Below are 23,407 nucleotides of genomic sequence, written 5' to 3' on the forward strand. Positions count from 1 at the left end.
ATAACATACAAATATATTTTCCTGTTCTTTGCTTGGATCTGCTAGTTTTCATCATCCACTGAGTTAATAGTTTAAGCTTTTTTAAAAAGCTCTGTATGCAAAGATTTATTTTTTATGTTTTTCATATTATATAGCAATACCTCACTAGTCAAATTATGCAGCCTTCTTACAAATACTGCTTCTAATTTCATTGTTTAAAATGATTTAAAACTAATGCTACTTTAACCAGTGACTCCTTGTTGAAGATGTAAGGGTTTCCTAAAAATGAGGATGTGCTAGAAAATGTGTTGTGTATATAGTGCTGTATTTGTCTGTTACTGTTAAACTGTGATTTTTTTTTCCAAAGAGTTTTAAAATAAAATTTAAATTCAGAATTTAACCATTAAGTTTGTACATTTTCCACCAAAATAAAACCTAAAAAAGTTGCATAGTAAATTCACCTAGCAGGTTCTAATTGCATAAAATACTCCTAGGTAAATTACAGATGGTGCAATTTGGTGAAAGCACTGTTTTTACTTTGTGAAGTTCTCCTTCCTATTAAGTGATGTTATCACAATTTTATTTCTACTTTTGTGTTAAAGCATGTCCTTTTAGAAAAATATCGATTTTTGAAGAAAAGAATTCCAAAATTTTCAGAAAGAAGAGGAATGAAGTAGTAAAACAAGTGCTTGTTTGTTTTTCTAGATGTGGCGGATGACTATAATAGAATTGGTTCTTCGTTATATGCATTAGGAACACAGGACTCCACAGATATATGCAAGTAAGATATTGTTAATAACCTACGTGGTAATTTGCTGTGTCTTAATGGTGGCCTGCTGAGATTGGTAACTCTTGTTAGGAGAAAACCAGAATTTATTACAGCTGTATCACATTAAAACATTTTCTTCTCTAGTATTTAATTTCTTTAGCAGACTGCATTTAACAGTTTTGTTTTAATATTTGTCTGTAAAAAAATGCTAATTTCTACAGTCTGTAGAAAATTGCACAGTTAAGATGGAAAAGTCCTCATCAAATAAGGAAAAAACCCACAATTTCTTCACCATTTAAAAAAATGTTCCAAATGCTTTCTTACACGTAGCAAGCACAGGTCTTAGTCTGAGTATATGGATTTTTTTTTTGAGTGTACCAACATCCTGAAAAATAGTTCTGCTGTTCTGGCAAGCTTACTGCCCTTGGGAAAACAAAGGAATTGACAGAGATCCCCATAACTTCAGAAAGGTGTCTCTACGTACAGGTGTTTGTCCCTTAATCTTTCAGTGTTTTGCTTGAAGATGAAGTCTGGTGTATCTGACAATAAAACTTAGTTAACTAGCTTAAAGATGTCAGTGCTTGTCAACATACCCACATAGTTAGTGTGTCAGTGTTGGTGTCAGTGTGACAACAGGTAGGACATGAAAGTTAACTCTCTAATTTACCTGAATTACAGTGATATAATTCCAGATGTGGTGATAGCTTATATACCAGATACTTTGACGATAGTATTGATATTTGTTGTAGTCTATTAGGGTGTGTCAGAAATCACATCTGTCTTCTGTCAAAATAGTATCATTTGACTGTAATTCAGTCTGCTGTAAGACTGAAGCCATGTATTGTCTCCTGCAGTGGAGATGTTTCCACACTGTTGCTCAGCATCCCTGAATTCCAAGTAGGACATGTGTCATGTTTACTGTGTGAAGAAAAGTACATTCAAATTTCTGTAAAGGACACTTGCTAATAGTGTAAGACCATTGCCCATGGTGCTGGTGTTAGGGGTTTAATTCAGAGAAGCATAAAGAATCCTTGAGGAGCTGAGCAATTATTCTTTACTTAAAAATATCCATCTGTTATGCTTTGTTTGTCCCTTGCCTTTCTTACATTGCACAGTTGCCACACATTTGAAGTTTGAAACTAATATGTTCTCTGAGTTCTGTGAATTATAACTGTAAGCAATGCCTTTGCAATCTTTATTGCCAGATACAGGCTATAGTGTGAGTTCTAGAAAATAATTAGACTGTTCAAAACAATGTTGTAATATGAGTTGTTTCCTTTGCACAGGTTTTTTCTGAAGGTGTCAGAGTTATTTGACAAAACGAGGGTATGTACTATGAAACAGACATCATGTGTCAACAAGGCATTAATACGTGGATTGATATGGGTGCTCTTAAATGGAGCGTTTAAGCAATGTGTAGTATGGGATGAGAAAGCCTAAGATTTCAGTCCTATGTTTTGTAAAATGAACCCTAGGACTCCTCAGTCTACCAAACATTTCTAGGCAGTCTGCTGTAATACCCTTTGTTCCTCTAAAATGCATAGAGATCTTCCATACTTGTTACTGGGAATCACAGAACTTTTTATGGATAAAAGAAATGAAGAAATTGAATCCTTAATCCAAAAAAATGGAGGTCATGCTGCTTTTTTTTCTGAAGCCAAGATCTGTTTTTGCACTTATTTGACTCAAAAGTAATGTTGCTTATGCTTGTAACCAGTATTTCAAATATCTTCTCTTTTGCCTTACTTGTTTGGCTTGGTAGAGAGAAGATGTATGTCATGTATCAGGAAAACTGTCAAATGAAAAATGTGTGCATTTCCTAAACTGACAATTGTATCTGCATAAACACATACTTTAAAGAAAATTAACAAAATTACTTGCTTTGACTCAAAAATGTTGCATTTCAGAAATCTTTTTTTTAAATTAGGGTTTAAAAAATGCATTTGCAGACTCTATTTCTAATCTGTTTCAAATGCAAGCAAATTAGTTCATTGCTTTTTTAAACCATTTAGCATGTGCAGTTACACAATTAGTCTGCAATAGTCCCTTAACAATTTGTTTTCCTTTGATTTCACCAACAACATAAAACTGCTTGTGCAACTCTTAATATAAGTTTGTTTCTCTACATTTTTTCTAGCATATGATAAATATAATTGCTACTGGGGAAAAAAAGCAGTTTTTAATATAGAAAGCCAGTTGTCAGTTAGTGCTCACAGAGTAGCTTATTCCTTACATTTTAATACTGTAATTTATTTTTTAAACAAAAATCCTAATACTGCTTCTCATTTTGTATCTTTAAGTATCCTGTCATTAATGCCTGATTATAGTTTTTGAAAAAGACCATCTGTTCTGTACTGCATATTTTACATTTAATTTGTATCAATACAAATGAATATCCAAAGTCTGGATGTTTTTAAGTTGATCCTTTTGCTTACTGTTTTTTTGTTTAATGGTGGTGTTTTGTTTTGTTTTTCCAGAAAATAGAGGCTCGGGTATCTGCTGATGAAGATCTTAAGCTTTCTGATCTTCTGAAATACTACCTTAGGGAATCTCAAGCTGCTAAGGTGAATCTATGGGGTTTTGTTCAGTGAAAATATGGGTTTTTTTAACATTAAAAAAAAAAAAAGAGAAAGTGATATGGGATCATCAACTCACAATACAGATAGATTAAAATGCTGCCTTCTCTAGCCTGCAGTTTTTCCCTTAGCTGTAAAACCTGTTTCTGTTGAATATAAGGAATAACAAAGTAGTTGCTGATGTGGGACTGACTGTGTGGAACTGAGTAAGCCACTTGTCAAGGCCAAATCATGCAGTAACGAGAAACAGTGGAAAGGCTGTTCTTGTGTTTGCTGTGTGTTTGGTGTTTGCAATTGCAAGCAATTCTGCTTTTTAAAAAAAATATTAAAATTGGGTATTCCATATAATCTACTAATGCTGATACAAGAGCACACAGGCTGAATTTGATATTCTGTGCTTACAGAAAATTTAATTCTTACTATTGTTTGATGTGAGATGATTAAATAACATCACAGAATGAGCAAGCATTTGACAGTAAATGTCTGTAGTTAGAAGATCATGAACTGTTGCCCAAAAAATGTTACTACTGCTTCTTGGGCTCTGTGTATATTTCAGATACATAATCTAAATGTAGTCTGTTTCTAATCTAAGAAGCTGTGAAATTTCCAATGGTTTGCCTTCTTTGGCTTTTGGAGTTTGATCTAAGCCATCTGTTGCCAGCTTCTATCAGACAAGATGGAGACCAAACAGTATTATGTTGTGGATCTGATCTAGTATGGACATTCCTGTGACTTGGAGGATGAAGTAAAGTGAATGCAAATAATTTACTAAGAACTGAAATACAGCAACAAGGACTAAAATTAATTTGATTTTTTAAAGTTACTTGGAATATTACAAAATCCTTGGGTAGAATTTTATAAACTCCATACAACCTTTGTTTTTTTAATAGGATCTCCTGTATAGAAGATCTAGGTCACTAGTGGATTATGAAAATGCTAATAAGGCATTGGATAAAGCAAGAGCAAAAAATAAAGATGTGCTGCAAGCTGAAACTACTCAGCAAATATGCTGTCAGAAATTTGAGAAAATTTCTGAATCAGCAAAACAAGGTATTTGGGTGGTCCTTAATCCTATGTTACTACTTGAAAATTAACATTTTAATATGTTATTAATGAGAATTAATGTAAATAATAAGAATAGATTTTTGTACTGTTTCCTAAGCAGAAATATTATATTTTAGTTATTATTTATTTATTTTAGAAAGTTCAAATTATATTTTTCTTTGGCTTGTCATAGCTCTGATAGGTAGAGCAAAGTCTAGGTGCAAATTACGTGTTAAGCCTTTTTTTCCACATACATAAGCTAGGATATGAAATTATAACTGTTAGCAGTAATAGCAAACAAATATTTTAGTATTGTTAAAATTCCCCTTTTGGTTTTATGCTTTCTTCTTTGAAGGCACCAATCTGTCACAGATATGATGCTACATTAGAGAAGGGAGAAATAATGAAATGAGATTTTACTGAATTACAGAATTAATGGAGAAAAGGAACCTTATTTACATGTTACTTTTCTTCTGGAAACTTACTGTCTTTTTTAGGTTAATACTTCAGTGAGTTAGTAGTATCTGAGTCATCATTTGTGGCAGATCTGTTCAAGGTTTAAACACCATGCTCTCCTGTTTTTATCATTGAAGAGTTGTTTGAGCCTGTAAATCTGGTTAATGATTCCTATGAGACAGTGGAGAATGAGTGATCCTGTTAGCCACAACAGTATATGCAGAAGGCATACTGTTGTTCTTCCTAGTTTTAGCTTAGTATATTCCCTGAAGACTTTCAAGTATCAGCCTTGAAAGAAGAGTGCAGATGGAATAAGAGAAATAAATGTTAAAAGCATCCACTTGGCAGTCTTTTTTCAAACGAGCTTAGTGTCCACAAAAGGTTACCTAGAGGTGTGGAACTGCAGTGATGGTTTGCTTTCTTCCAAATGAGTCGCAGTATTTTTGAGCTCAGAAGGGTGCTGAGATTAAACGTGAGGTTTTTCTTTTTTTCTTCTCTCACCCTTTACCTCTTCATCCTGAAGGAATGTCTTTTAATAGCTGAAGTCACTAGCAGGGATACTGTTAATGAGTCCATTTTTATTTTCTATAGAACTGATAGACTTTAAGACAAGAAGAGTTGCAGCATTCAGAAAAAATCTGGTGGAACTAGCAGAACTGGAATTAAAGCATGCTAAGGTAACTGTGATCCTTTTTGGCCTACATTTCAAGTAATTTTGAACATTATATGCTTGATTAGCCAAAATGGCTACAGTTGTTGTATGATACATACTTCACATTTAGGAAGGTGAATTTTAAGTTAAGCATTGTCCAGAAAGATGAAATTTCTTTAATAAAGAGAAAATGAAGTATAGGTGAAGTGTCTCTGAGAGATTGGTATGCTTGAGGTGCCTTTGGAAAACTCATATCCTGGAAGACAGTTTTGCCTTCAGTTTTATGTTTTATTTGGCTCTTTGGTGTTTACCTCTGCAGAATTTGAAAACTTACCTATTTTTAAAACTTAATCTCTCCATTTCACTATGAGATAGGAAGCGGTTTCTCCTGTTAGCCAGATTTTGGGACTTGGTGTATAGGTTATTAAGCATGAGATCACACTGGTCTGTCTGTTATGATGAGTATGCTTTTTGAACCTTTTTGCCTTTTAAACTCTAAACCATTAACAAAAGAGGCCTGTTGCAGATAGCCTTTTCAGGAAAATAAATTTTTGTGGGAAAAGAACTTTAGGAGGCCTGTACTGTCCTTAAATTTCACAATGTATTTGATTTCACGGATGACTACAACAGTCTCTTATTTGAACAGTCTTATATCTGGAGGCAGCTTTCTTTTAAAAATCAGTTCTTTAGCATTTCTCTTCAAATGTGAAACTGCATTGGTTAGGAAGCTGTGAATTAACTCAATATATATGTTGAAAGGACTTGTTAAGAGGTGTATTGCTGCTTTAGTTTCTTTTCAGTAGTGTTGATAATGTCATTCTTCATTCTGCTAAACCCATTGCTTGTAAAACCGTGTGCTGTAAAAAGGATTGTTTGGGGGACTGTTTTTTTTAAAGACCTTTGTAGGTGTAAGTTCAGCTTAATGAGATATTTATGTATTGCTGGTAAAGCAGTCAGTAACATGTGGAACACATGACTCTTTTTTCAGATGAACAGTCCTTACTCTAAATAGTCCTAACAATCTTATTTGAACAGTTTTTATTGATTTGCCATATTGTGCAAGGGAATTGTGTAAGGGAATGCTTCTGTCCTGCTTCAATCTTTGACTCTTCATCATTCTCTTGTAACTGACTCTTGCTGAAGTCTCCACATGCCTTGAAGTGGAATGCTTTGACAATGTCTCTGTCTTCTATTAACGAATCATTTCTTTTAACTATGCAAGTCACAACATTGGAATAATATTCTCTTTAATTTTGACAGCTAATAACTGCAGAATGCAAGGGGAAGATGCTTAAATTCTGTAGCTTTCAACTTGATATGTGTTTCCTGTGTCCTCAGTACCTGGAAGTGCTTGAAGATTTTTAGCTTTAGTTTGTTGCCACAGCTTGTGTTTAACACTAATTTCTTTGAATAGTCTGTCTGTGCCTTACCTTGTCTTAGTAAATTTAGTAATGAAGAGTCCATGAAGCTGTAATAGAAGCTTTGAATTGCAGTTCTGCTTTTGAAGATTAATTTTTTTTGCTGACCCTTTTCACATACTTCATCATGGAGCACAACATTCACCAGGCAGTTTTGAAGCTTTAAAGCTTTACAATTATAAAATGTCATTTTGACTAAGAATGATAAATCTTGAAACATTAACAAATACTGTAACCTGTTGAATGAAAGGATGTTTCATTTCTCACTAGGTTTGAAATTTTTCAATGCCACTGTTTCATATTTAAAAACAAGCTAATCTGCTACAGATGGATTGGTTTGGTTGCTGTGTTTTTCTTTCCTTGAATTCTGGGTTTGATTATTACAAAATTTACAAGTACAGTAGGTTGTATTTTTCAACATTATATAATGGGGAATGTTCTTACTAATGTAGTAACCAAGGTATTTGAAGAGAGTCTTATGGATAGGTCTTTATTAGTCTATATGGACTATTGAAGTATGAAATGGTTTGGTGGACACTTTCTAGGTTAATTCCATAAAAGAGAAAAATAAGATATTAAAAGGCTTGTTTGTTGGGTTTTTTTTTTTGGATGTAGTATTGTGCCCTGATGTGGGAAGAGCAGTGCTAGAGGAACATGACTGAAACACAAATCATGAACAATGCTTCCATTTCAAGAACTGGTAGCCCTGGTTTTGACTGGGTTAAGCTGGCCTGGTTTTAGACACCTAATTCCTCTTGAAGTACAGCCAGAAGAGGACCAGTAGAAACATAAAAGAAAGCCATGTTTTTCACGTAGGCAGTCAATTAATTACATCAGATAAAAAGCCCCCTGCTTCTAGGTTCTTGGCTAAATACTTTGACTGATGCTGGCAGTCTCTGTCTCTGTGCCTTTGCACCTGCTGGAGGTAGGCGTGTGAAGTTTTAGTAGCAACAAAATGGCAATTGCTTAGTCAGTCGAGTGTGGCGCACAGCACTGACAAGCTTTGCAACATGACCTGTTACCCAAGTCTAAGTGTTTGCTTCCAGCAAAATTGCTAAGTAGGGAAGAGGTGTGGGGACAATGGATACCCACTGCTGCAGCCTTTTGCTAGAAGTCTTCTATTATGGGTTTTCTTTTTCAGTAGTGCGTGCCTCCAGACTAGATGCCATGCAGATGCATCTGTTTCTAGATCAGTCCAGCCATGTGTCTTCTGGACTTGGAGCTGCCTCACACAAAAAACATAGAGGTGAAATACGATGTAGCAGTGGGTGCTGAACTCGCCCGAGAAGCTCTTTTGGAGGAATTCAGACAACAGTGAAGGCTGCTGCTTGACTTGCAGTTTAAAGTTACTTGCTCTGTGTGGAAAGAAAAACACAAATCCTAAAGTACAGAGGCTGCTGCACAGAAGAAGTCAGAGTGACCAAAGAATTGAGAGAAGGTTCTGAGGCACAGCATGCATTTTGCGAGCTATACCTGCCTGTAGCTCTAGAAGACTTGAGGGCCATAGGGAAATAATCTCAGTAAATCAGGAACACTGGACATAAAAATTCTAAGTAAACCCTCTCTGCCCAGTTATGTTCATACTACTTCCCTATAACATACTTCTTGGAAGTATTGTTAATATCCTCTTATCCTTTTGAAATACAACTCAAGACTTTTGAAAAAGCTAAAAATCAGGCTGTGGGTTGAATTTGTTTTAAGTTAATGAAAGGGCAGATTGCTACCAGGAAGGATGCTGATGCATGACTCTTCCTTTTCCTTATGTTGGCACAATTATGTGTGCAGCTGCATAGTAAGAAGGCGCTGAAAGTTGCTCTGGGTTTTCCTAAGCTTTACTTTGTCTTGTTTTCACAACATCCCTTGTATCAAAAGACACAGTTTTGTCTGGGAGGGTCTGTCAGTAAAAGAGAGCTGCCTTTTTAGCAGCAGCATGTACCCTAGATTTATTTAGAATAGCTGCCAAATTGAAGCTTTAGATTATCATTGGTCAGTGAACTACTCTGAACATAGTGATGTTTCTTTTTCTGTGGCCATTCTGGGTGATTATCCCCCTAGGTAGTGCTTAGCTTCTGTTTTGCTAGTTCTGTGTTTCTTCATAACTTAATGCAGCTGTAGCTAATGTAAGCCCTGAGTAAGTGTTTGGCTGTTTTGGTGCAAAAGCTGCATTTGGTGTACTGTTCAGTATTTTAAATGGTTGGATTTTGAGGTATTCCTGTGTTGGATTTCATGTTCAGGAAGGGAGGTTTGATAGCTGGTGAAACTGCTACGGTTATAATCATATACTTAGAGCATTCAAAGCCTTGGCTGTACATTCAGAGTCTTTTGACATGTGAATTGTAACTGAGTAAGACAGCCACTTCCTTCACGTAAAGAAACAGAAACATACATTTTCCACAAATATTAATATATACACTCTTGCCTCTCTGGGTTTTTTGGAAAAAGAATTTATTGTGTACTAGCAACAGATGTCTGTTTGGAACTGACAGAAGAAAGAAGTAAGCAAAATGCAGTTCTAAGGGATTTGCTGAAATGTTTTGTCAGTAATTCTTTCTTCCCTGAAAAGGATGTTTCTGTGGCTGTGGTTCTGCCAATAATTTTAGTATTACAGCTTAGGAGTGTGAGCTGGCAAGAAACAGTTTTCTGAATCTGAATGTATTGGACTTTCTCAAGCTGTGGTGATGTAAGTCAAGTATGTCAGATACTGCAGCCACAAGGAGTAATGGCTCACAGTTTCTATTGTCCTTGATTTATCATAATTTAAATAAGGTGGTTCTTGTGTACTTTGTAAATTTGATCTAATGAAAATGAATTATGTGCCTATTTGGAAAATTTTAGTAGACTGGCTGTCTTAGTCTGGAGATGACTGAAGTGTAAAGGATGTTGGTTTAACAGGACATTGGTGTAAAGGATGGTTTAACCTCAGCTGGAAACTAAAACTGAAAAGTGAGAAAACTGGTGGGTTGAGTTTAAGACAGTTGAACAGGGAAAGCAAAAGCTGTGTGCTCAAGCAAAGATAAGCAAGGACTTTATTCACTGCTTCCCATGGGCAGGCAGATGTTCCTCCATCTCCAGGAGAGCAGGGCCCCATTATGTGTGACAGTGACTTGAGAAGACAACAGTCTGAATGCCCACCTCTTCCTTTTTATTTCCCCCACCTGGTATACTGAGCATGATGTCATATGGTCTGGAATATCCCTTTGGTCACTTGAGGTCAGCTGTCCTAGCTGTGTCCCCTCCCAACCCCTGTGCACCCCCAGCTATTTCTCCAGTGTGCCAGAACAAGAAGCAGAAAAGACAAGAGTAAGAGCTGCTTGGCAATAATGATGTCATCTCTATGTTATCAACATCATTTTCAGCAGAAATCCAAAACATACCCCATATTAACTACTGAGAAGAAAATAAATTCTACCCCAGCTAAAACCAGCACAAATGTCCTGGTAACGTTCTTTTTTTTTTAGAGTTCTACATAATGGTCTGTAAATTACAAAAATACTTCATGCTTCTGTAATAAGATGGCCAAAAGATTGTCACACTTTAATTACAGGCAATGTGTGCAGTCCATAAGTGTACTTCACATTGACTTCCATTTGAAGACTGAAGACTTCAGATTGAAGTATTCCTTTCAATTCATTAGATCATTACAGTCAAGAATCAGCTTTTCAGTAGCAGAGACCTTAAATTTATGAATCCTGTACACCACAAAGATGGGCTACCAAGTCCTCATGTATCTTGCTTATACAGAACTCATTCATGTCACCAAATTACAAGTCTTCTAAAAAATAGCTTCTGACTGTCCTCTGCCAGTATAGACATAGAGACAAAAAAGCTGTTGAAGCTGTAACTGAAATTGCTGTCTTCTAGACAAGACTGAGAAGGATTAAGTAGGCATAACTGGGCATCTGCTTTCAAGCCTTTAAATCAGTTAATTGCTTAATCTGGATAATAAGAACCTGAAGGGGGCATAGAATTATGATTTTACCTTTGGGGGCTGAGGGATGAATGTCCTTATCTATCACAACTCACTTGGAGCGCTTTTAACTGAAAAAGTATTTACAAATTCTTAAGGACTTCTGTGGAATGTTTATGAAAAGCATGCAAATCACAGATACTTACATGCTTTTGTGTGTCTCAGGTTTTTCTTTATATGTTTCTTTTTTGATCCAAAAATTTTTTTAGAAGTCAGCAGTTTCTTTTGTGTTGATAACTGGGCATTCAGACTGCTTTGTTCTTGCATTTTATCTGAACCTGATAGAAATTACTCTTAACACTGTCAACAGCCTGACATTTTTTTCTTAGAGATTTCAGATTTGGGAACAAATGTAGTACAGGTACTTAATAGTGAATAGCTAGTAGTTTAAAGTGATGTAAGCATATAAATTAATGAACATATGAATACTGAGTTGTTTTGGTGGGGTTTTTTTTCCTGCAAAGTAAATTCTGGCTTATCAATCACATTTGCTTAATTCACAACAGTATCAATTCTCTAAATTCATTCAGATACCTGAAAATCAGTCTGTATATTTTTATAGTAGAGCCAGAATGCTTTAAATAAGATTAAAAACTGTGGAAAGGTGGCCAGAGCTTGGCTTAGAGTTGAGTTAATGTTCTGATAATCACTTCTGTAGCTCCAGCTGTAATGGCTAGACTCAATTTGATGGCTAAATCACCTGGCTAAGCATGTAAATCAGTCTGCTGTCTTTCTAACAGGGCTGCCTCCTTGAACAAAGCTGTCAGCTCGAATGGCTGCTATAAGCGAGGAGCTCCTGAGTGCTGTGAATTGTTTAATATTTGCTGATGAATACAGTATTCAATGTAACACATGAATACTTACACTTAGGGGGTCTCTTTCTAGAGACAGAGCAATGTTCCTGCTATATAAAATATTTTAAACTTTGCAACTGTGAATTTCATTGCTGAGAGAGTGCTCTGCAGTGAATAGTTTTTGTGGTCAGACTAGACCTCTAGGGAGAAACATGAAAGGGTATTAAGTGCTTATTTTTGAATCTCAAATTGGCTCTCTTTATTTCCATGACACTATATTCTTATATTAAAAAAAAAACTTTTTATACAAAAGTTACATGTTTTTCCATAAGTTTAAAACCTGTCTATTCTTCTTTAGTGATGTCATTGCTATTTAAAAAACATTGTTCTGTCACAAGCTTAAAAGAAAGAAGACAAATGTGGTGATATTTTTCTTTATTTTTACAGGGTAACTTACAGCTTCTGCAGAGCTGCCTGGCAGTGTTAAATGGTGACACATAAGCTACGTTCCGTCCTCCCACTAACAAGGGCTGCCCTCCTCTGGATTTTGTTTTCATGACTTTAAATAGGCATTTACAATTCCCTGGAGAAAACATTTGACAAAGTGCACATAAGCAAGCTTCTTCTTTCAAAAGAATTAAACATGTGAAAGTAGCTCCAGACTATATGAACAGCATACTTGTTATACATACGTATTCATGTTTATTTAATCATTATATGCTTTCATTGTTCAGAAACCAAATGCTCGGGTTTTGTGAAAATAGCCAATATAATAATGTTCATGTTATGAATACTATGATACGGCTGCAATCTTATTTACCTTTGTAAGTAATTTCTGGAGATCACCATTTGAAGCACATTGTTCAAATGGCCTAAATATTACCATTAGATATCTGAATATTGTTACTATAATGGCATTGTATACACTGTCTTAGTTTTTTTTTTTTTTCCATGTACTTTTATCAAAAAACTTATCTTTTTTTCAATTGTGAACATTTCTTAGAAATTTTGGAGAACTTTGTGTAACCTTTATAACTATGATTTAAAAAGAAAAGCAGATGCATTAGTATGTTTGCCTTAACTTGTAGACTAATCCAATTATTGTAAAATAAACCATGAAATCAGTGATTTTTCTAAAATGATGCAGACACTCTATCATCTATAAGCTTAGTATTTTCTAGTAAATTAGATTAATTTGTTTCTTTCTCTATTCATTGTGTAAAAAACATTGACTAAGTATTGGATTGGTCTGACACTACTCACCCAGTACTTTTCACTTGCATTCTCAGGTTTTATCTGTCTGTGACTTTCCTATCCAGTGTACTTAAATTGTTTTGAGCTTGGTGGCTGACTCTGCAGTTTCTTTGGCAGAAATACAATTGAGAGAACTTCCTGAGTTTCTTCTGAGAAAGGGGAAATAAAGTAGCAGAAGGGAGTTCAGACGGTGCATAAAATATCAGTGAAAAATAATACTGCCCCACTGTCATACAGATAAAATGTTTTGCTTCAGGAAAAAAGTGAAGGTATCCCCTATAAAGGAGTGTCTTAAGAGGATCTCATTTTGCTATCTGGACATAAGACTTAGAGCTATGAATCCAGTATTGTTAGTTGTATTGATTGGTCTCCCTTCCTTGAACTATGACCCTTTTCCAAGAGGTGCTGCTATGTTGTGTAATTTCACGATGTCATAAAATGAGGCTTTACTTGATGAACTGCTCTTCACAGTGAGATTGCTGCTTTATAAGCAATACGTGCTGTTTGCAGGCCTTCAGTGGAGCAGTGAAGTTTGGGTGAATGGTACGGTTGGAAATGCAGATCAGTGTAAGTCAATGTCTCTGTGATTACAGATGCCCTGTACTGCCGCACAGACGTGTGTGGTTTGTTTTGTTTTTCTCAGATAGGGTGAATTGCACAGTGTCATATACTTACCCTGCTGCCTTGCACATCAAAACATTGCAAAGGCAGAGAAGTTTGCATTGTGCTTTGATTCATCTACCCATCACCTCAGGCTACGATGCCCAGTGCCCAGTGGGCCTTGGCAACTTACCTAGTACAGAGAGTATTCGCAGCAATGCCTACTACACTAATACTGTGCTGTTCATCTTCTAGATATAACAGGTATAATTCCTAAGGAACTCATCTATAAATAGACTACAAGGGACAACGATGACAATGTATATATAGTTAACAATATTGTAAATATTTTAAGTAGGATGTGGGAACAGTTTTTAGATTAGTCCTCGCTGTTGAGTGTTACTAGCTCATTAAATTTTTTCCAAGCCTCTTGGTATTGGGTGTGTCTCTTAAAGCTCTAACTCTGGCTCGGTAACTCTGGAAAAAAAGTGCCTAAAACGTGATCCGAGGACCTGCAGCTCCGTGGAGAAAAGGGAAAAGATCCGTCTGCCCGGTCCTCGCTGCGGGGCGCCCGGGGAACCGCTGGGGCCCCGCTGTCGCCCGGCCCATGGCGGCGGGGGCGCCCTCCCCCGGCGGGACGGGGCGCGGCCGGGCCGGGCGGGGCTCGGCCGCCGGAAGCCGCCGGGCGGCCGGAAGGGGCCGGGCCGGGCCTGGCTGCGGCAGCGGGCGAGCACAGCGGTGGCGCCATGAGCCGCCTGCGGGAGGAGGATGATCCCTACGTGGTGGAGGAGGCCAGCGACGAGGAGCGGGCGCTCAGCAGGTGCCTGGAGCTGCCGGCCGGGGGGTGGGCTCGGGCCGGCGGCGGCGGGCCCCGGTCCCCGCCTGGCGTGTGCTGGCCCGGGCGCGCAGCGACGCTGGCGGTGCCAAGCCGTGAGCGCCGGGCTGCCCGCGGAGTGCAGGAGGATCGGCCGCACATCGCAATCAGCCGCGGCGATTTCCTTGAAACCGGCGCATTTATATTTCTGACCGCACAGCCCCCTGCGCGGAGCGAGAGCTGCCGGGGGCATTGTGGCAGGCTGCACGCAGTCGGCTGAAGCTCCTTTGCGTTTAAACCAGAGCTTTAATACCCCTAAGCTAATAAAGTGTTTTAATAGGTACTTTGCCCATAAACATAGGAGTGCACCCACACAATTCAGATATTCATTCTGCAAGTGACTGTCCACGTTTTAGCCTATTTCTGATAATTAGGTGTGTACCACTTCAATGTTTGTAGCTCAGAGGATGAGGTGGACGTGCTCCTGCATGGCACTCCTGACCAGAAGCGGAAGCTGATACGGGAGTACCTGACTGGTGAGAGCGAGTCTTCCAGCGATGATGAGTTCCAAAAGGAAATGGAAGCAGAACTAAACGCCACCATGAAGACTATGGAAGGCGAATGGAAATCACCTGAAATGGGTAAATCAAGCTTAACATCTGCTTGCATATGAAATAATGAATTATGTGTTAGTGGCCAAATCATCTTTAGGTTTTGGTTGTATAGTTAAGAATATGTAGCAATATTTACATCACCACATCCATACAGCACAGAATAGGAATTATGATGCAGAGTGGCTGTGACTGCTTGGCAGTTCACCTAGGCATCTTTGAACTTCTGTGATCCTGAAATTTTGGGGGACTTTTTTTAGTGAATTTTATTGTAACCATAGTTTGTGAAACAATGTGCCACAACTGTATTTCTTTCACATGACTAAAGATGTCTTGTGTGTTTCTGTAGGGCACAGACAGGCATATTTGATGTGGTGTCCTCTGTGTCTAAAGGGAGTGTTGGGAGAAACTTTCCTTCAAATGGTACCTGAGGTTCATCTTTGAGGGAGAAGGGAGCAGCTTTGCTCTGAGAATGCCTGTAAATGAAGTAGCACAAGTGATGTGAATGAAAAGGGTGTGGGAATAAACTGGGAGAGCTGTTATTTAACACACCCAGGTAGAACAGAGCGCTCTGAACAGAGTAACTTAACTTGAAAGTAAAGATTTGTTTTGGGGTATATACTTGCTGTCCTTTTAGAGGGGTGTTCTTACCACTTCTAATTTCACCTGTAGGTACTTCCTCAAGTACTGGGCTGACTGGATCTGCCAGCACTTCGAAATACTATGATGACATTTACTTTGATTCTGATTCAGAGGATGAAGATAAAATAGGTAAATAACAGAAGCAAGAGGAGGGCATCTTTATAGTACCACTCACTCTCTCAGATCCTGTAAAATCCTCTTGTGGGGGGTCAAGAGGCTGTTTTTGAAGGCAGCATTTTTGAGGGGAATTACCAGCCTGTATCATCTCAGTGTAATCCTGCAATTCCTTGATGTATCCCAGTGTAACGCTTTGGGGTCATGCACTTGGAGGAGAGATGAGCCAGGCATTTAAGATTTATTGCAAGGATGAAAAATGAAAATTGGAAATTGTATATTGTATATTTTGATAGTCTGTGTCTGATGGATGTAACGTATTCTTGCACAAATTTTTCCAGATACACAGGATGTCCGGAAAAACAGAAAACATCAGCAACGTCGGATTCTCTCCAATGATGAGCTGCTGTATGACCCAGAAGAAGACAGGAGAGACCAAGAGTGGGTAGACTCACAGAGGAGAGGGTAAGCAACCATAAATACTTGAATCGTAAGATGCTTAACATCAACTGAAAATTTTAAATTAAAATGGTAAATGTAGAGAAAAAGCTGGTGCTGTCAAATCCATGATATGAAACTAGTTTTTATATATAAACTTAAAGCATAAAAAACCATAAAAGCCTGTAAAATGTTTTGGCTGTATATAATAGAAGTTGAGTCTTCAAAATGACACAAAACTTCAAAATTTTTAAAATCAAGATTTCCAAATTCTCTAAGCCAGTTTTGTCTGTAAATCTCATCTAAACAACCATGCTGTGAATTAAGATGTTGCAAGATAATTTGATTGCTGATTAATATTAGTTCCTGATAAATACTGAATTTCTGGTTTTGGAAAACTTTGAACTTAGCAAGCCAAAAAATGTGCAGAGAAAACAGGAACAATACAAAGCTACTTTTATGAGGGTTTTTTGAGTGTTGAAATAGAAAAATGGTTGTTGCAGCAGAAGTAAAATTTCCACTTAAATCTATGAATAAGATAATAAATGTTGCCTGCAGAGATCATACTTGAGCTACCTGCTTTGTCAGAGGAGAGGGTTGTTAGACACAAATTCTCATGCCAGATGTATTTGTCTCACCAAGTGAAAATACTCTGTAAATCAAAAGATACTGGTACAAGTTTTCCCCTCACCTTCTCATTTATCTTCTTTGAGTTAATGCAAAAGGTGTCCAGGATAAGCCGAGTGTTAATAGGTGTATTTTAATGCAAAGAAAGGTTTGACATTGAATTGATACGACCACCAGCAAGGGCGTGTAATTTCACTTTTTGGCTCTGCTTCCTCCTCTCTCGAATTGGTAGGTACCGTAACCAGAGAAGAGCACCCCAGCAGCGGCAGACAAAACCTGCAGCTGTTCCAAATAGTGATGCTGTTCTGAACTGCCCTGCTTGCATGACAACATTATGCCTGGACTGCCAGAGGTAACAACAGTGAACAATAAGGGGTCTTTTTGTAATTTTTTTTTTTGGTCAGTAGTATTGTTAGTATATTCAGTTTGATCTGTGGATTTTTATCAACTCTGTCTTGCAAGGTGGCCCTAATAACGAGAAGGCAGGTAGATGTGAGTCAGATTTAGGGTTAGATGCTGGTTTGTAAGAGTGATGATCAGTTTAACCTGCAGTGTGGAGATGGGGAAGAATAGGGTGGAACGTTAGCATAGTGGAGTAGGTAAATTTTTTTTAAAATAATAATCGTGGAGACTTAACAGGCATTTCAGGTAGATTGGGGATTTTAGAGATACCTATCTATATATATTTTGGCTTGATGTTTAGAGGCATAAAACAATTCTAGGCTATTTTTGTCTAAAAATGTCTTGTTAAAGGAGAATTAAGCAAAATAAAAGATAGTGTATTCTTACTTGGTTTGAATCTCAGCAGTTAGAGTTTTGAGTATAGTTACATTTAAAAGTGCCAGGAAGGTATTTAGGTGAGAGTCCACAGTGTGTTTTGCTACTCTTCAGTATCTGACTGCATTGCAGGCCTAGTTAGTGCTGCTAACCCATGCTAAAGAAATGACTCTAGAACTGGGAGTAAAGTAGAAAGAAATCTTCTGAAATGAGCAATAAAATACTTGTCATTTATTGAGTATTTTTGGTTATTGAGGATGAAATTCCACAGCAGCCTGAAATCATCTAAGTACTGGGTGCTGTTTTTCTCTGGTTTTGCTTTGCTGGCTCTGGTACTCCTTGACCTTTTTCTGTAGTTAAGTATTTCAGTTTGCTAAGCTAACAGAAAACTATATTTTTATTGTCAGACTGGTCTTTCTTGGATTTAATCCACTGCAGTAGCTCAGCACAGCCATACAAGCAATAAGCCAGCAGAATTCAAGATTGGATTTCTGCAGCCACTGTTGTGTTCATTTAGGCTGCTGTAAAATTGCAGCCTGAGGGACATCGTGTTAAATTGAACTACAGAACTGAATTTTGCTACATACTCCAGACACACAGTTGTTAAGACTGATGACAGCTGAAATTTTATGTCTTGTTTTAGACATGCTGCTTCTAGTGTGATATGTCAATGATACTACTTATTTATAAGGAATTTCAGACTTGCACGGCATTGTAGGATGTCAGTGCCAGTAGACGAGTCATTTACACTCACTGCTTCCTGATCTTTTACTATTATGAGGTATATGTAGCAATGCATAATTCTGCACTACCAATACCATTGTACTCCAGGGTGTTTCTTTTAGCAGCAGACATTATTTTTTTTAAATGCCTTAAAAAACAACAGATGGCTGCAGTTCTATGTTTTTATTATTTTTGTAGCTGTGACTTCTGTTTATAAAATTCCTACTTATTTGGCTTTCAGCCCTTTGGCATGTTACTTCCTGTCTTTAATCCCACTTTCAGTGATGGTAACAGATTTCTTGGAAGGAGAATTGTATGAATGGTATGACTTGCATTTTCTCCCCTTCTCCATAGACATGAATCTTACAAAACACAGTACAGAGCAATGTTTGTGATGAACTGTGTTGTTAACAAAGAGGAAATACTGAAATACAGAAAGAAGGTAAAGAGAAGAAGTAAGAAAATGAAGCACAGCAAGGAAATTGACTCTATACAATCAAATCAAGAAGAAGAGGAAATATATCATCCAGTATTGTGTACTGAATGCTCAACTGAAGTAGCAGTAATGGATAAAGATGAAGTTTTTCACTTCTTCAATGTTCTGGCCAGCCACTCCTAATGCATAAATGCAGGGGGGAAAATCCTGTGTTGTTTTTAAGAGCGTGGGAAGCGTTAGAAATGCAGGCATGCTCGCCTTTTTGAAAGTGTGGTCTTATAAATGTGCATTTTCATCTGAGAACTTTATAATGGTTGGACTTTTTGCAAAATTTATAAAAGGCATACAGTTAACTGCGTGTACATGAGAGCAATATTCTTTCCCACCATCAGGCGGTTGTATCATTGGGGATTAAATACTTTGTAAATACCATGTAAGATCTGTATATTACGATCATTCCCTGTATATATACTATCCCTTCATTATCTCAGTGTGTATTAGAACAGCTTCTTGGAATAAATACTTCATAGTAACTGATTTTCCATAGCTGCATTGGTTATTTTATAGCATGGGATAAACAACATTCAGTCAGAATGTGTGATGTCATTAGGCTGTTGGTAGATTCGCACACGTGGTCTGTGTTACAGTTTTACCTCAGCTGGCAATTAGGCCACACAACTGCTTGCTCACTCCCCCCACCCTCTCCCCCAGTGGGGAGGAAAATTTGGACCTGCAAACCCACGGCAAGAGGAGCCCACACTAAAGCAGGTGTTCTGATAGAACTTGTGACCCCGTGGCAGGCCCATATTGGAGCAGGCTGAGCCTGAAGGACTGCACTCTGCAAAAATGACCCACAAAGGAACAGTTTGGGAAGAAGTGTTGCCTCTGGGATGGACTCACATTAGAGAAGTTAGTGCACTTCTGGTGGGGGAGGAAGTAGAGCCCAAGAAGCAGGGAGAGTTAGGGGAAAGTAAGATTTATTGTACTTCTCATTATCCTGCTCTGATTTTGTTAGTAATAAATTCAGTCATTATCCCCAAGTTCAGTGTGATTTGCCCATGATGGTATTTGGTGAGTGAGCTCTCCCAATACTTAACTCACGGACCTTTGTGTGTGTTTCCCCTGTCCATTTGCAGAGGGCAGAGATAGAGCAGCTTTGGTAGGTGCCTGGTGTCCAGCCAGGGTCAACCCACCACAACAACACAACTGCTCACCACCTGCTGACCGAGAGCCAGCTTGTCCTTGAACAGTGACCATCTGCTTTCCAGGTAACTCCCCCAGTTTATATACTGGGCATGATATTTTAGGGTATGGAATATCCCTTTGGCCAATTTGGTCACTTGTCCTGGCCAGGCTCCCTCCCAGTTTTTTGTGGTGCTCCTCATTGGCAGAGCATGAGACACTGAAAAGTCCTTGACTTATCCTAAGTACCACTTAGTGTTTTGCCAGAGAGCAGAGTCAAGAGACACAGACACAAACAGACACCAGCTTAAGGAACAATGCAATTTACTATAATGCAAAACTGCAAAGAATCACAAAAGGATAGGCTATGCAATGCACATAATCCTTAGCAAAGAATTACAAAAGGATAAGATAAGCAATGCACCTAATCATTACTATGGAAGATTGCCTACAGTGATTAAGACAGATACATCACTAGATACCCTAATACTTCACCATCATCCAAGTCCTCAAAACCTCAACTGTGCGGGGAAGCTGTCACAGCAAAGGACTGGAGAATCACGCCTGGTAACAGAACTCCAGTGGTGTGTCCACCTTGCAGGCCTCCAGGCTTCCCTGATTTTGCTGTGAAAGTAGCCCAGATTTTATACTATTAAACAAACAAGCTGACATAATTTCTAATTTCATTCTTCTATTGGCTTTTCCCTAAAGCCTCACCAGGGCTCCATGAGGAACCAAGGGAGTTGTCTTTGATCCTATACCCCCCCCAGTAAGGCCTTCCCAGGTTTCTAGATATGGAAAGGTTTGCAAATAAATTAATACATATAACAATACCTTATTAATGAGTGAATATATACATAATAGTTGGCTGGAATGTTCATCTAGAGGTTAACTTTGGCTCAGGGCCTTAGTAGTTAACGTAGCAACAACCAAAACATCATGGTGTTCATGAGAACATTATTCTCAGACTAAATCCAAGTTACTGATAAGAATATGAACTCCATCCCAGCCAAAACAAAGACACTCTGATAAAGAAGGAATTGTCATGATATTTGATTTTTGGTTCTTAAGATCTCAAAAAATGGAAACTTTTCTTTATACAGAGTGGAAGATGAGCTTATATTAATTCTGCTGGTATGGTCTGTTCTGCCACTGATCATGTAAATTAACATGCCTAGTAATGCCTAGTAATACAGCTAAATGTTGTACATGTAAAGATGTATATTTACGTATACGTAGTAGAAGAAAGTACTGGACTTTATTGTCATTTTTCCTTATGATGATACATTTTAAGAAGAAATTTATAATCAGATCTATTACCATAGAACTAGTTTGCTTTTTCTGTTTCTTTAGTACATTTACATTCTTAAGTACATTTGCATTCTTTATGGAAGCACAAAGAGCTTCTGTACTTGGTATTTAGGTCTATGAAGCCACTGTATTTTTAATTCTGTATCATTCCATGTCTTCATTCAGGTGTGTGCCCTAGAGGCAAACTCTTGCTTTTTATTTGTAACATCTCTTATAGCCTGATATTTTTTAACTGTACCTTGAACAATGGTGTGGATATTCTCAGTTCAGTCAGAGGGGAAAAGAGACATTTCTACCAGGCTGGGCCTGGGAGAGAGTTGGAAAGGAATGTAAATAATTCTCTATCTCTTGTTGTTCACATTGTTTATAGATATGTTCTGCCACCGTGCATCATTCAGAGCGCACCAATGCTGAGAGATGTTTTTACTTTAAGACCAATGAAATTAGTCTGCACGATGTTCTCTATAAATAGAGCGGTGCATTTGAAATAAATCAGTTTTTCTTCTCGTCTTCTAATCTTGGAGTTCTTCTGTTCCCATCCTGCCTCAACGGCGACATTGGATCTGTCTGAAAAAAAAACTTTGTGTTTTTTCTTGTAATTGTACTAGGAATAACTAGCTATATATGCTTTAAGGAATTGGCAGAAATATTTGAACTTTGGAGGTAGAAACCTGAATAACATATTGTGTGCCTTAGATTATAATAAAATCTTGTACCAAAAATACCTTTTGTAGTCCCTAGCGTGGTATTTTACTGATCTACACACATTCATTCTATGCTGTTAAATGAGATTAGGAAGAAAGAAACATGCTGGTTCTTCTGTCAGGATTATGTAAGAAAAACATGGAATTACTATTTTCAAATCAGCACAAACTTAACCTCTGCTTGATGAAGTAGAGAACTGTTGATGCAGCTGCTGAACACGTGGTTGGTCAGTATGATGTGCCTTCCTCTGCATATGCAACCTACAAACAAAATGGAGCTCTACTGGTTCTGAGGCTTGGGGTATGCGTGAGACAAGATTTCAATCTCATCTTTGCTACTACCTACATTCAGACTCAATAGTGAAGTATCTAACTTGCAGTATCAGATAGCTGTGGGATCATATGAAGTGGGATAAATTCTTACTGTGTGCCACGAGCCAAGAGGTGTACACAAGAAATTTTGAATGTATGAAGAACTGTTTCTTGGTAGAAGTGTGGAGGAATACATGTAATAGGGAATATGGTCTGTGCTCTAGAGCATGCTGGCCTTGATTTACTTCTCTTTACGTTCCAGATGAAACAGAAAGGCTCTCTGTAGTGTCAGGGTAAGGATGTTTGCACTGACCTACTGGAAACATGAGCACGTGAGAATGTAGTTCAAGGGCTCAAGTGTCGATGCAGGTAGTATCAGGAAAAACAATTACGTGATGACAGTCTCTAAGCAGGGGTAGAATGGAACTGGTGAATGAAGGGAAACTGTACAGAGGAATAATGTCCATTTCCATAAGGGGCTAACTAGCAAAAAAACTCTCATGAGTATGCACCATACCAAAAAAGTGTAAGGGGCCACCTACCTGATGGGTAGGTGAAGCTGTCATGCCTCTAGGCATTACCTTTCCTCTCATCCCAGGTCCTTTATTGCTGCTGCATTTTGCCTGCCTTACCACTTGAATTGCAGAGCATTTTGTTAGGAATCACAGGAACAGAGAGGACTAGACCCGTTTGCTCCATGTTGATACCATCCTTGCAGCTTTGAATGGGAATAATGCTTTAGTTGTGCTGAATACCCTAATTGTCCTTGAACTTTGGACATGTTTATACAGAAAGGCACCTTTCACGATTACCACCGTTTACTCAAGCAGCAACACCAACACAGGACTCCTCCAGCTGTGAACTGCAACAAGCAACAGCAGACTCGATAGTGGCAACAGCTCCCACAGGCAGTTATGTCAGGGTATTAACCATGTGAATGCTCTTGTTTCTCCTTGTGTTCAAATAAATCTGCATAGATAAGGTGTGTCTAAATGTCTTCAGGGTGAATCAAATCCCATTTCAAATTCCTGCCACACAAAATAGTACAGTCTTATGTCTTCTTTGCCAGCTGCTTTTCTTTTTCACAGTTATCTCCTGTTCCTGTAGTTGTATTTTGCAGCTGTATAAGTAACTCAAATGTGCGTTCTTCTGTGGTTGTATTTCCTTAGTTTTCATTGTATAAATAGCACACGTGAAGGTAGGGGTG

The 23,407-nt window shown here is 38.0% G+C and overlaps 2 protein-coding genes and 1 long non-coding RNA gene across 3 annotated transcripts in view; 2 read left to right on the forward strand and 1 right to left on the reverse strand.

Moving 5' to 3' along the window:
* Window positions 1-13,941, forward strand: part of SNX6 (sorting nexin 6) — a 29,837-nt gene extending 15,896 nt beyond the window's left edge. Inside the window, exons 9-14 of the mRNA XM_053981121.1 lie at window positions 685-760; window positions 2,035-2,074; window positions 3,226-3,312; window positions 4,215-4,374; window positions 5,416-5,501; window positions 12,103-13,941. Of these exons, the coding sequence (XP_053837096.1) occupies window positions 685-760; window positions 2,035-2,074; window positions 3,226-3,312; window positions 4,215-4,374; window positions 5,416-5,501; window positions 12,103-12,156 (503 nt within the window). The 3' untranslated portion in view covers window positions 12,157-13,941. The remainder of the gene's footprint in view (window positions 1-684; window positions 761-2,034; window positions 2,075-3,225; window positions 3,313-4,214; window positions 4,375-5,415; window positions 5,502-12,102) is intronic.
* Window positions 12,150-14,137, reverse strand: LOC128809269 (uncharacterized). Its single transcript, XR_008437670.1, has 3 exons — window positions 14,022-14,137; window positions 12,919-13,058; window positions 12,150-12,238 (listed from the first exon to the last, which is right to left on the reverse strand). It is a non-coding gene; the product is annotated as an uncharacterized LOC128809269 (long non-coding RNA).
* A 75-nt stretch (window positions 14,138-14,212) lies between these two features.
* EAPP (E2F associated phosphoprotein) lies at window positions 14,213-19,228 on the forward strand. The gene is made up of 6 exons (XM_053979935.1): window positions 14,213-14,329; window positions 14,783-14,964; window positions 15,607-15,705; window positions 16,032-16,155; window positions 16,988-17,107; window positions 18,610-19,228. Exons 1-6 carry the CDS (start codon window positions 14,256-14,258, stop codon window positions 18,872-18,874), a joined length of 864 nt encoding a protein of 287 aa, XP_053835910.1. The 5' UTR covers window positions 14,213-14,255; the 3' UTR covers window positions 18,875-19,228.
* The last annotated feature ends 4,179 nt before the right edge of the window (window positions 19,229-23,407 follow it).

Source organism: Vidua macroura, chromosome 6, assembly GCF_024509145.1.
Source record: "Vidua macroura isolate BioBank_ID:100142 chromosome 6, ASM2450914v1, whole genome shotgun sequence".
In the NCBI taxonomy this organism is placed as follows: domain Eukaryota; kingdom Metazoa; phylum Chordata; class Aves; order Passeriformes; family Viduidae; genus Vidua; species Vidua macroura.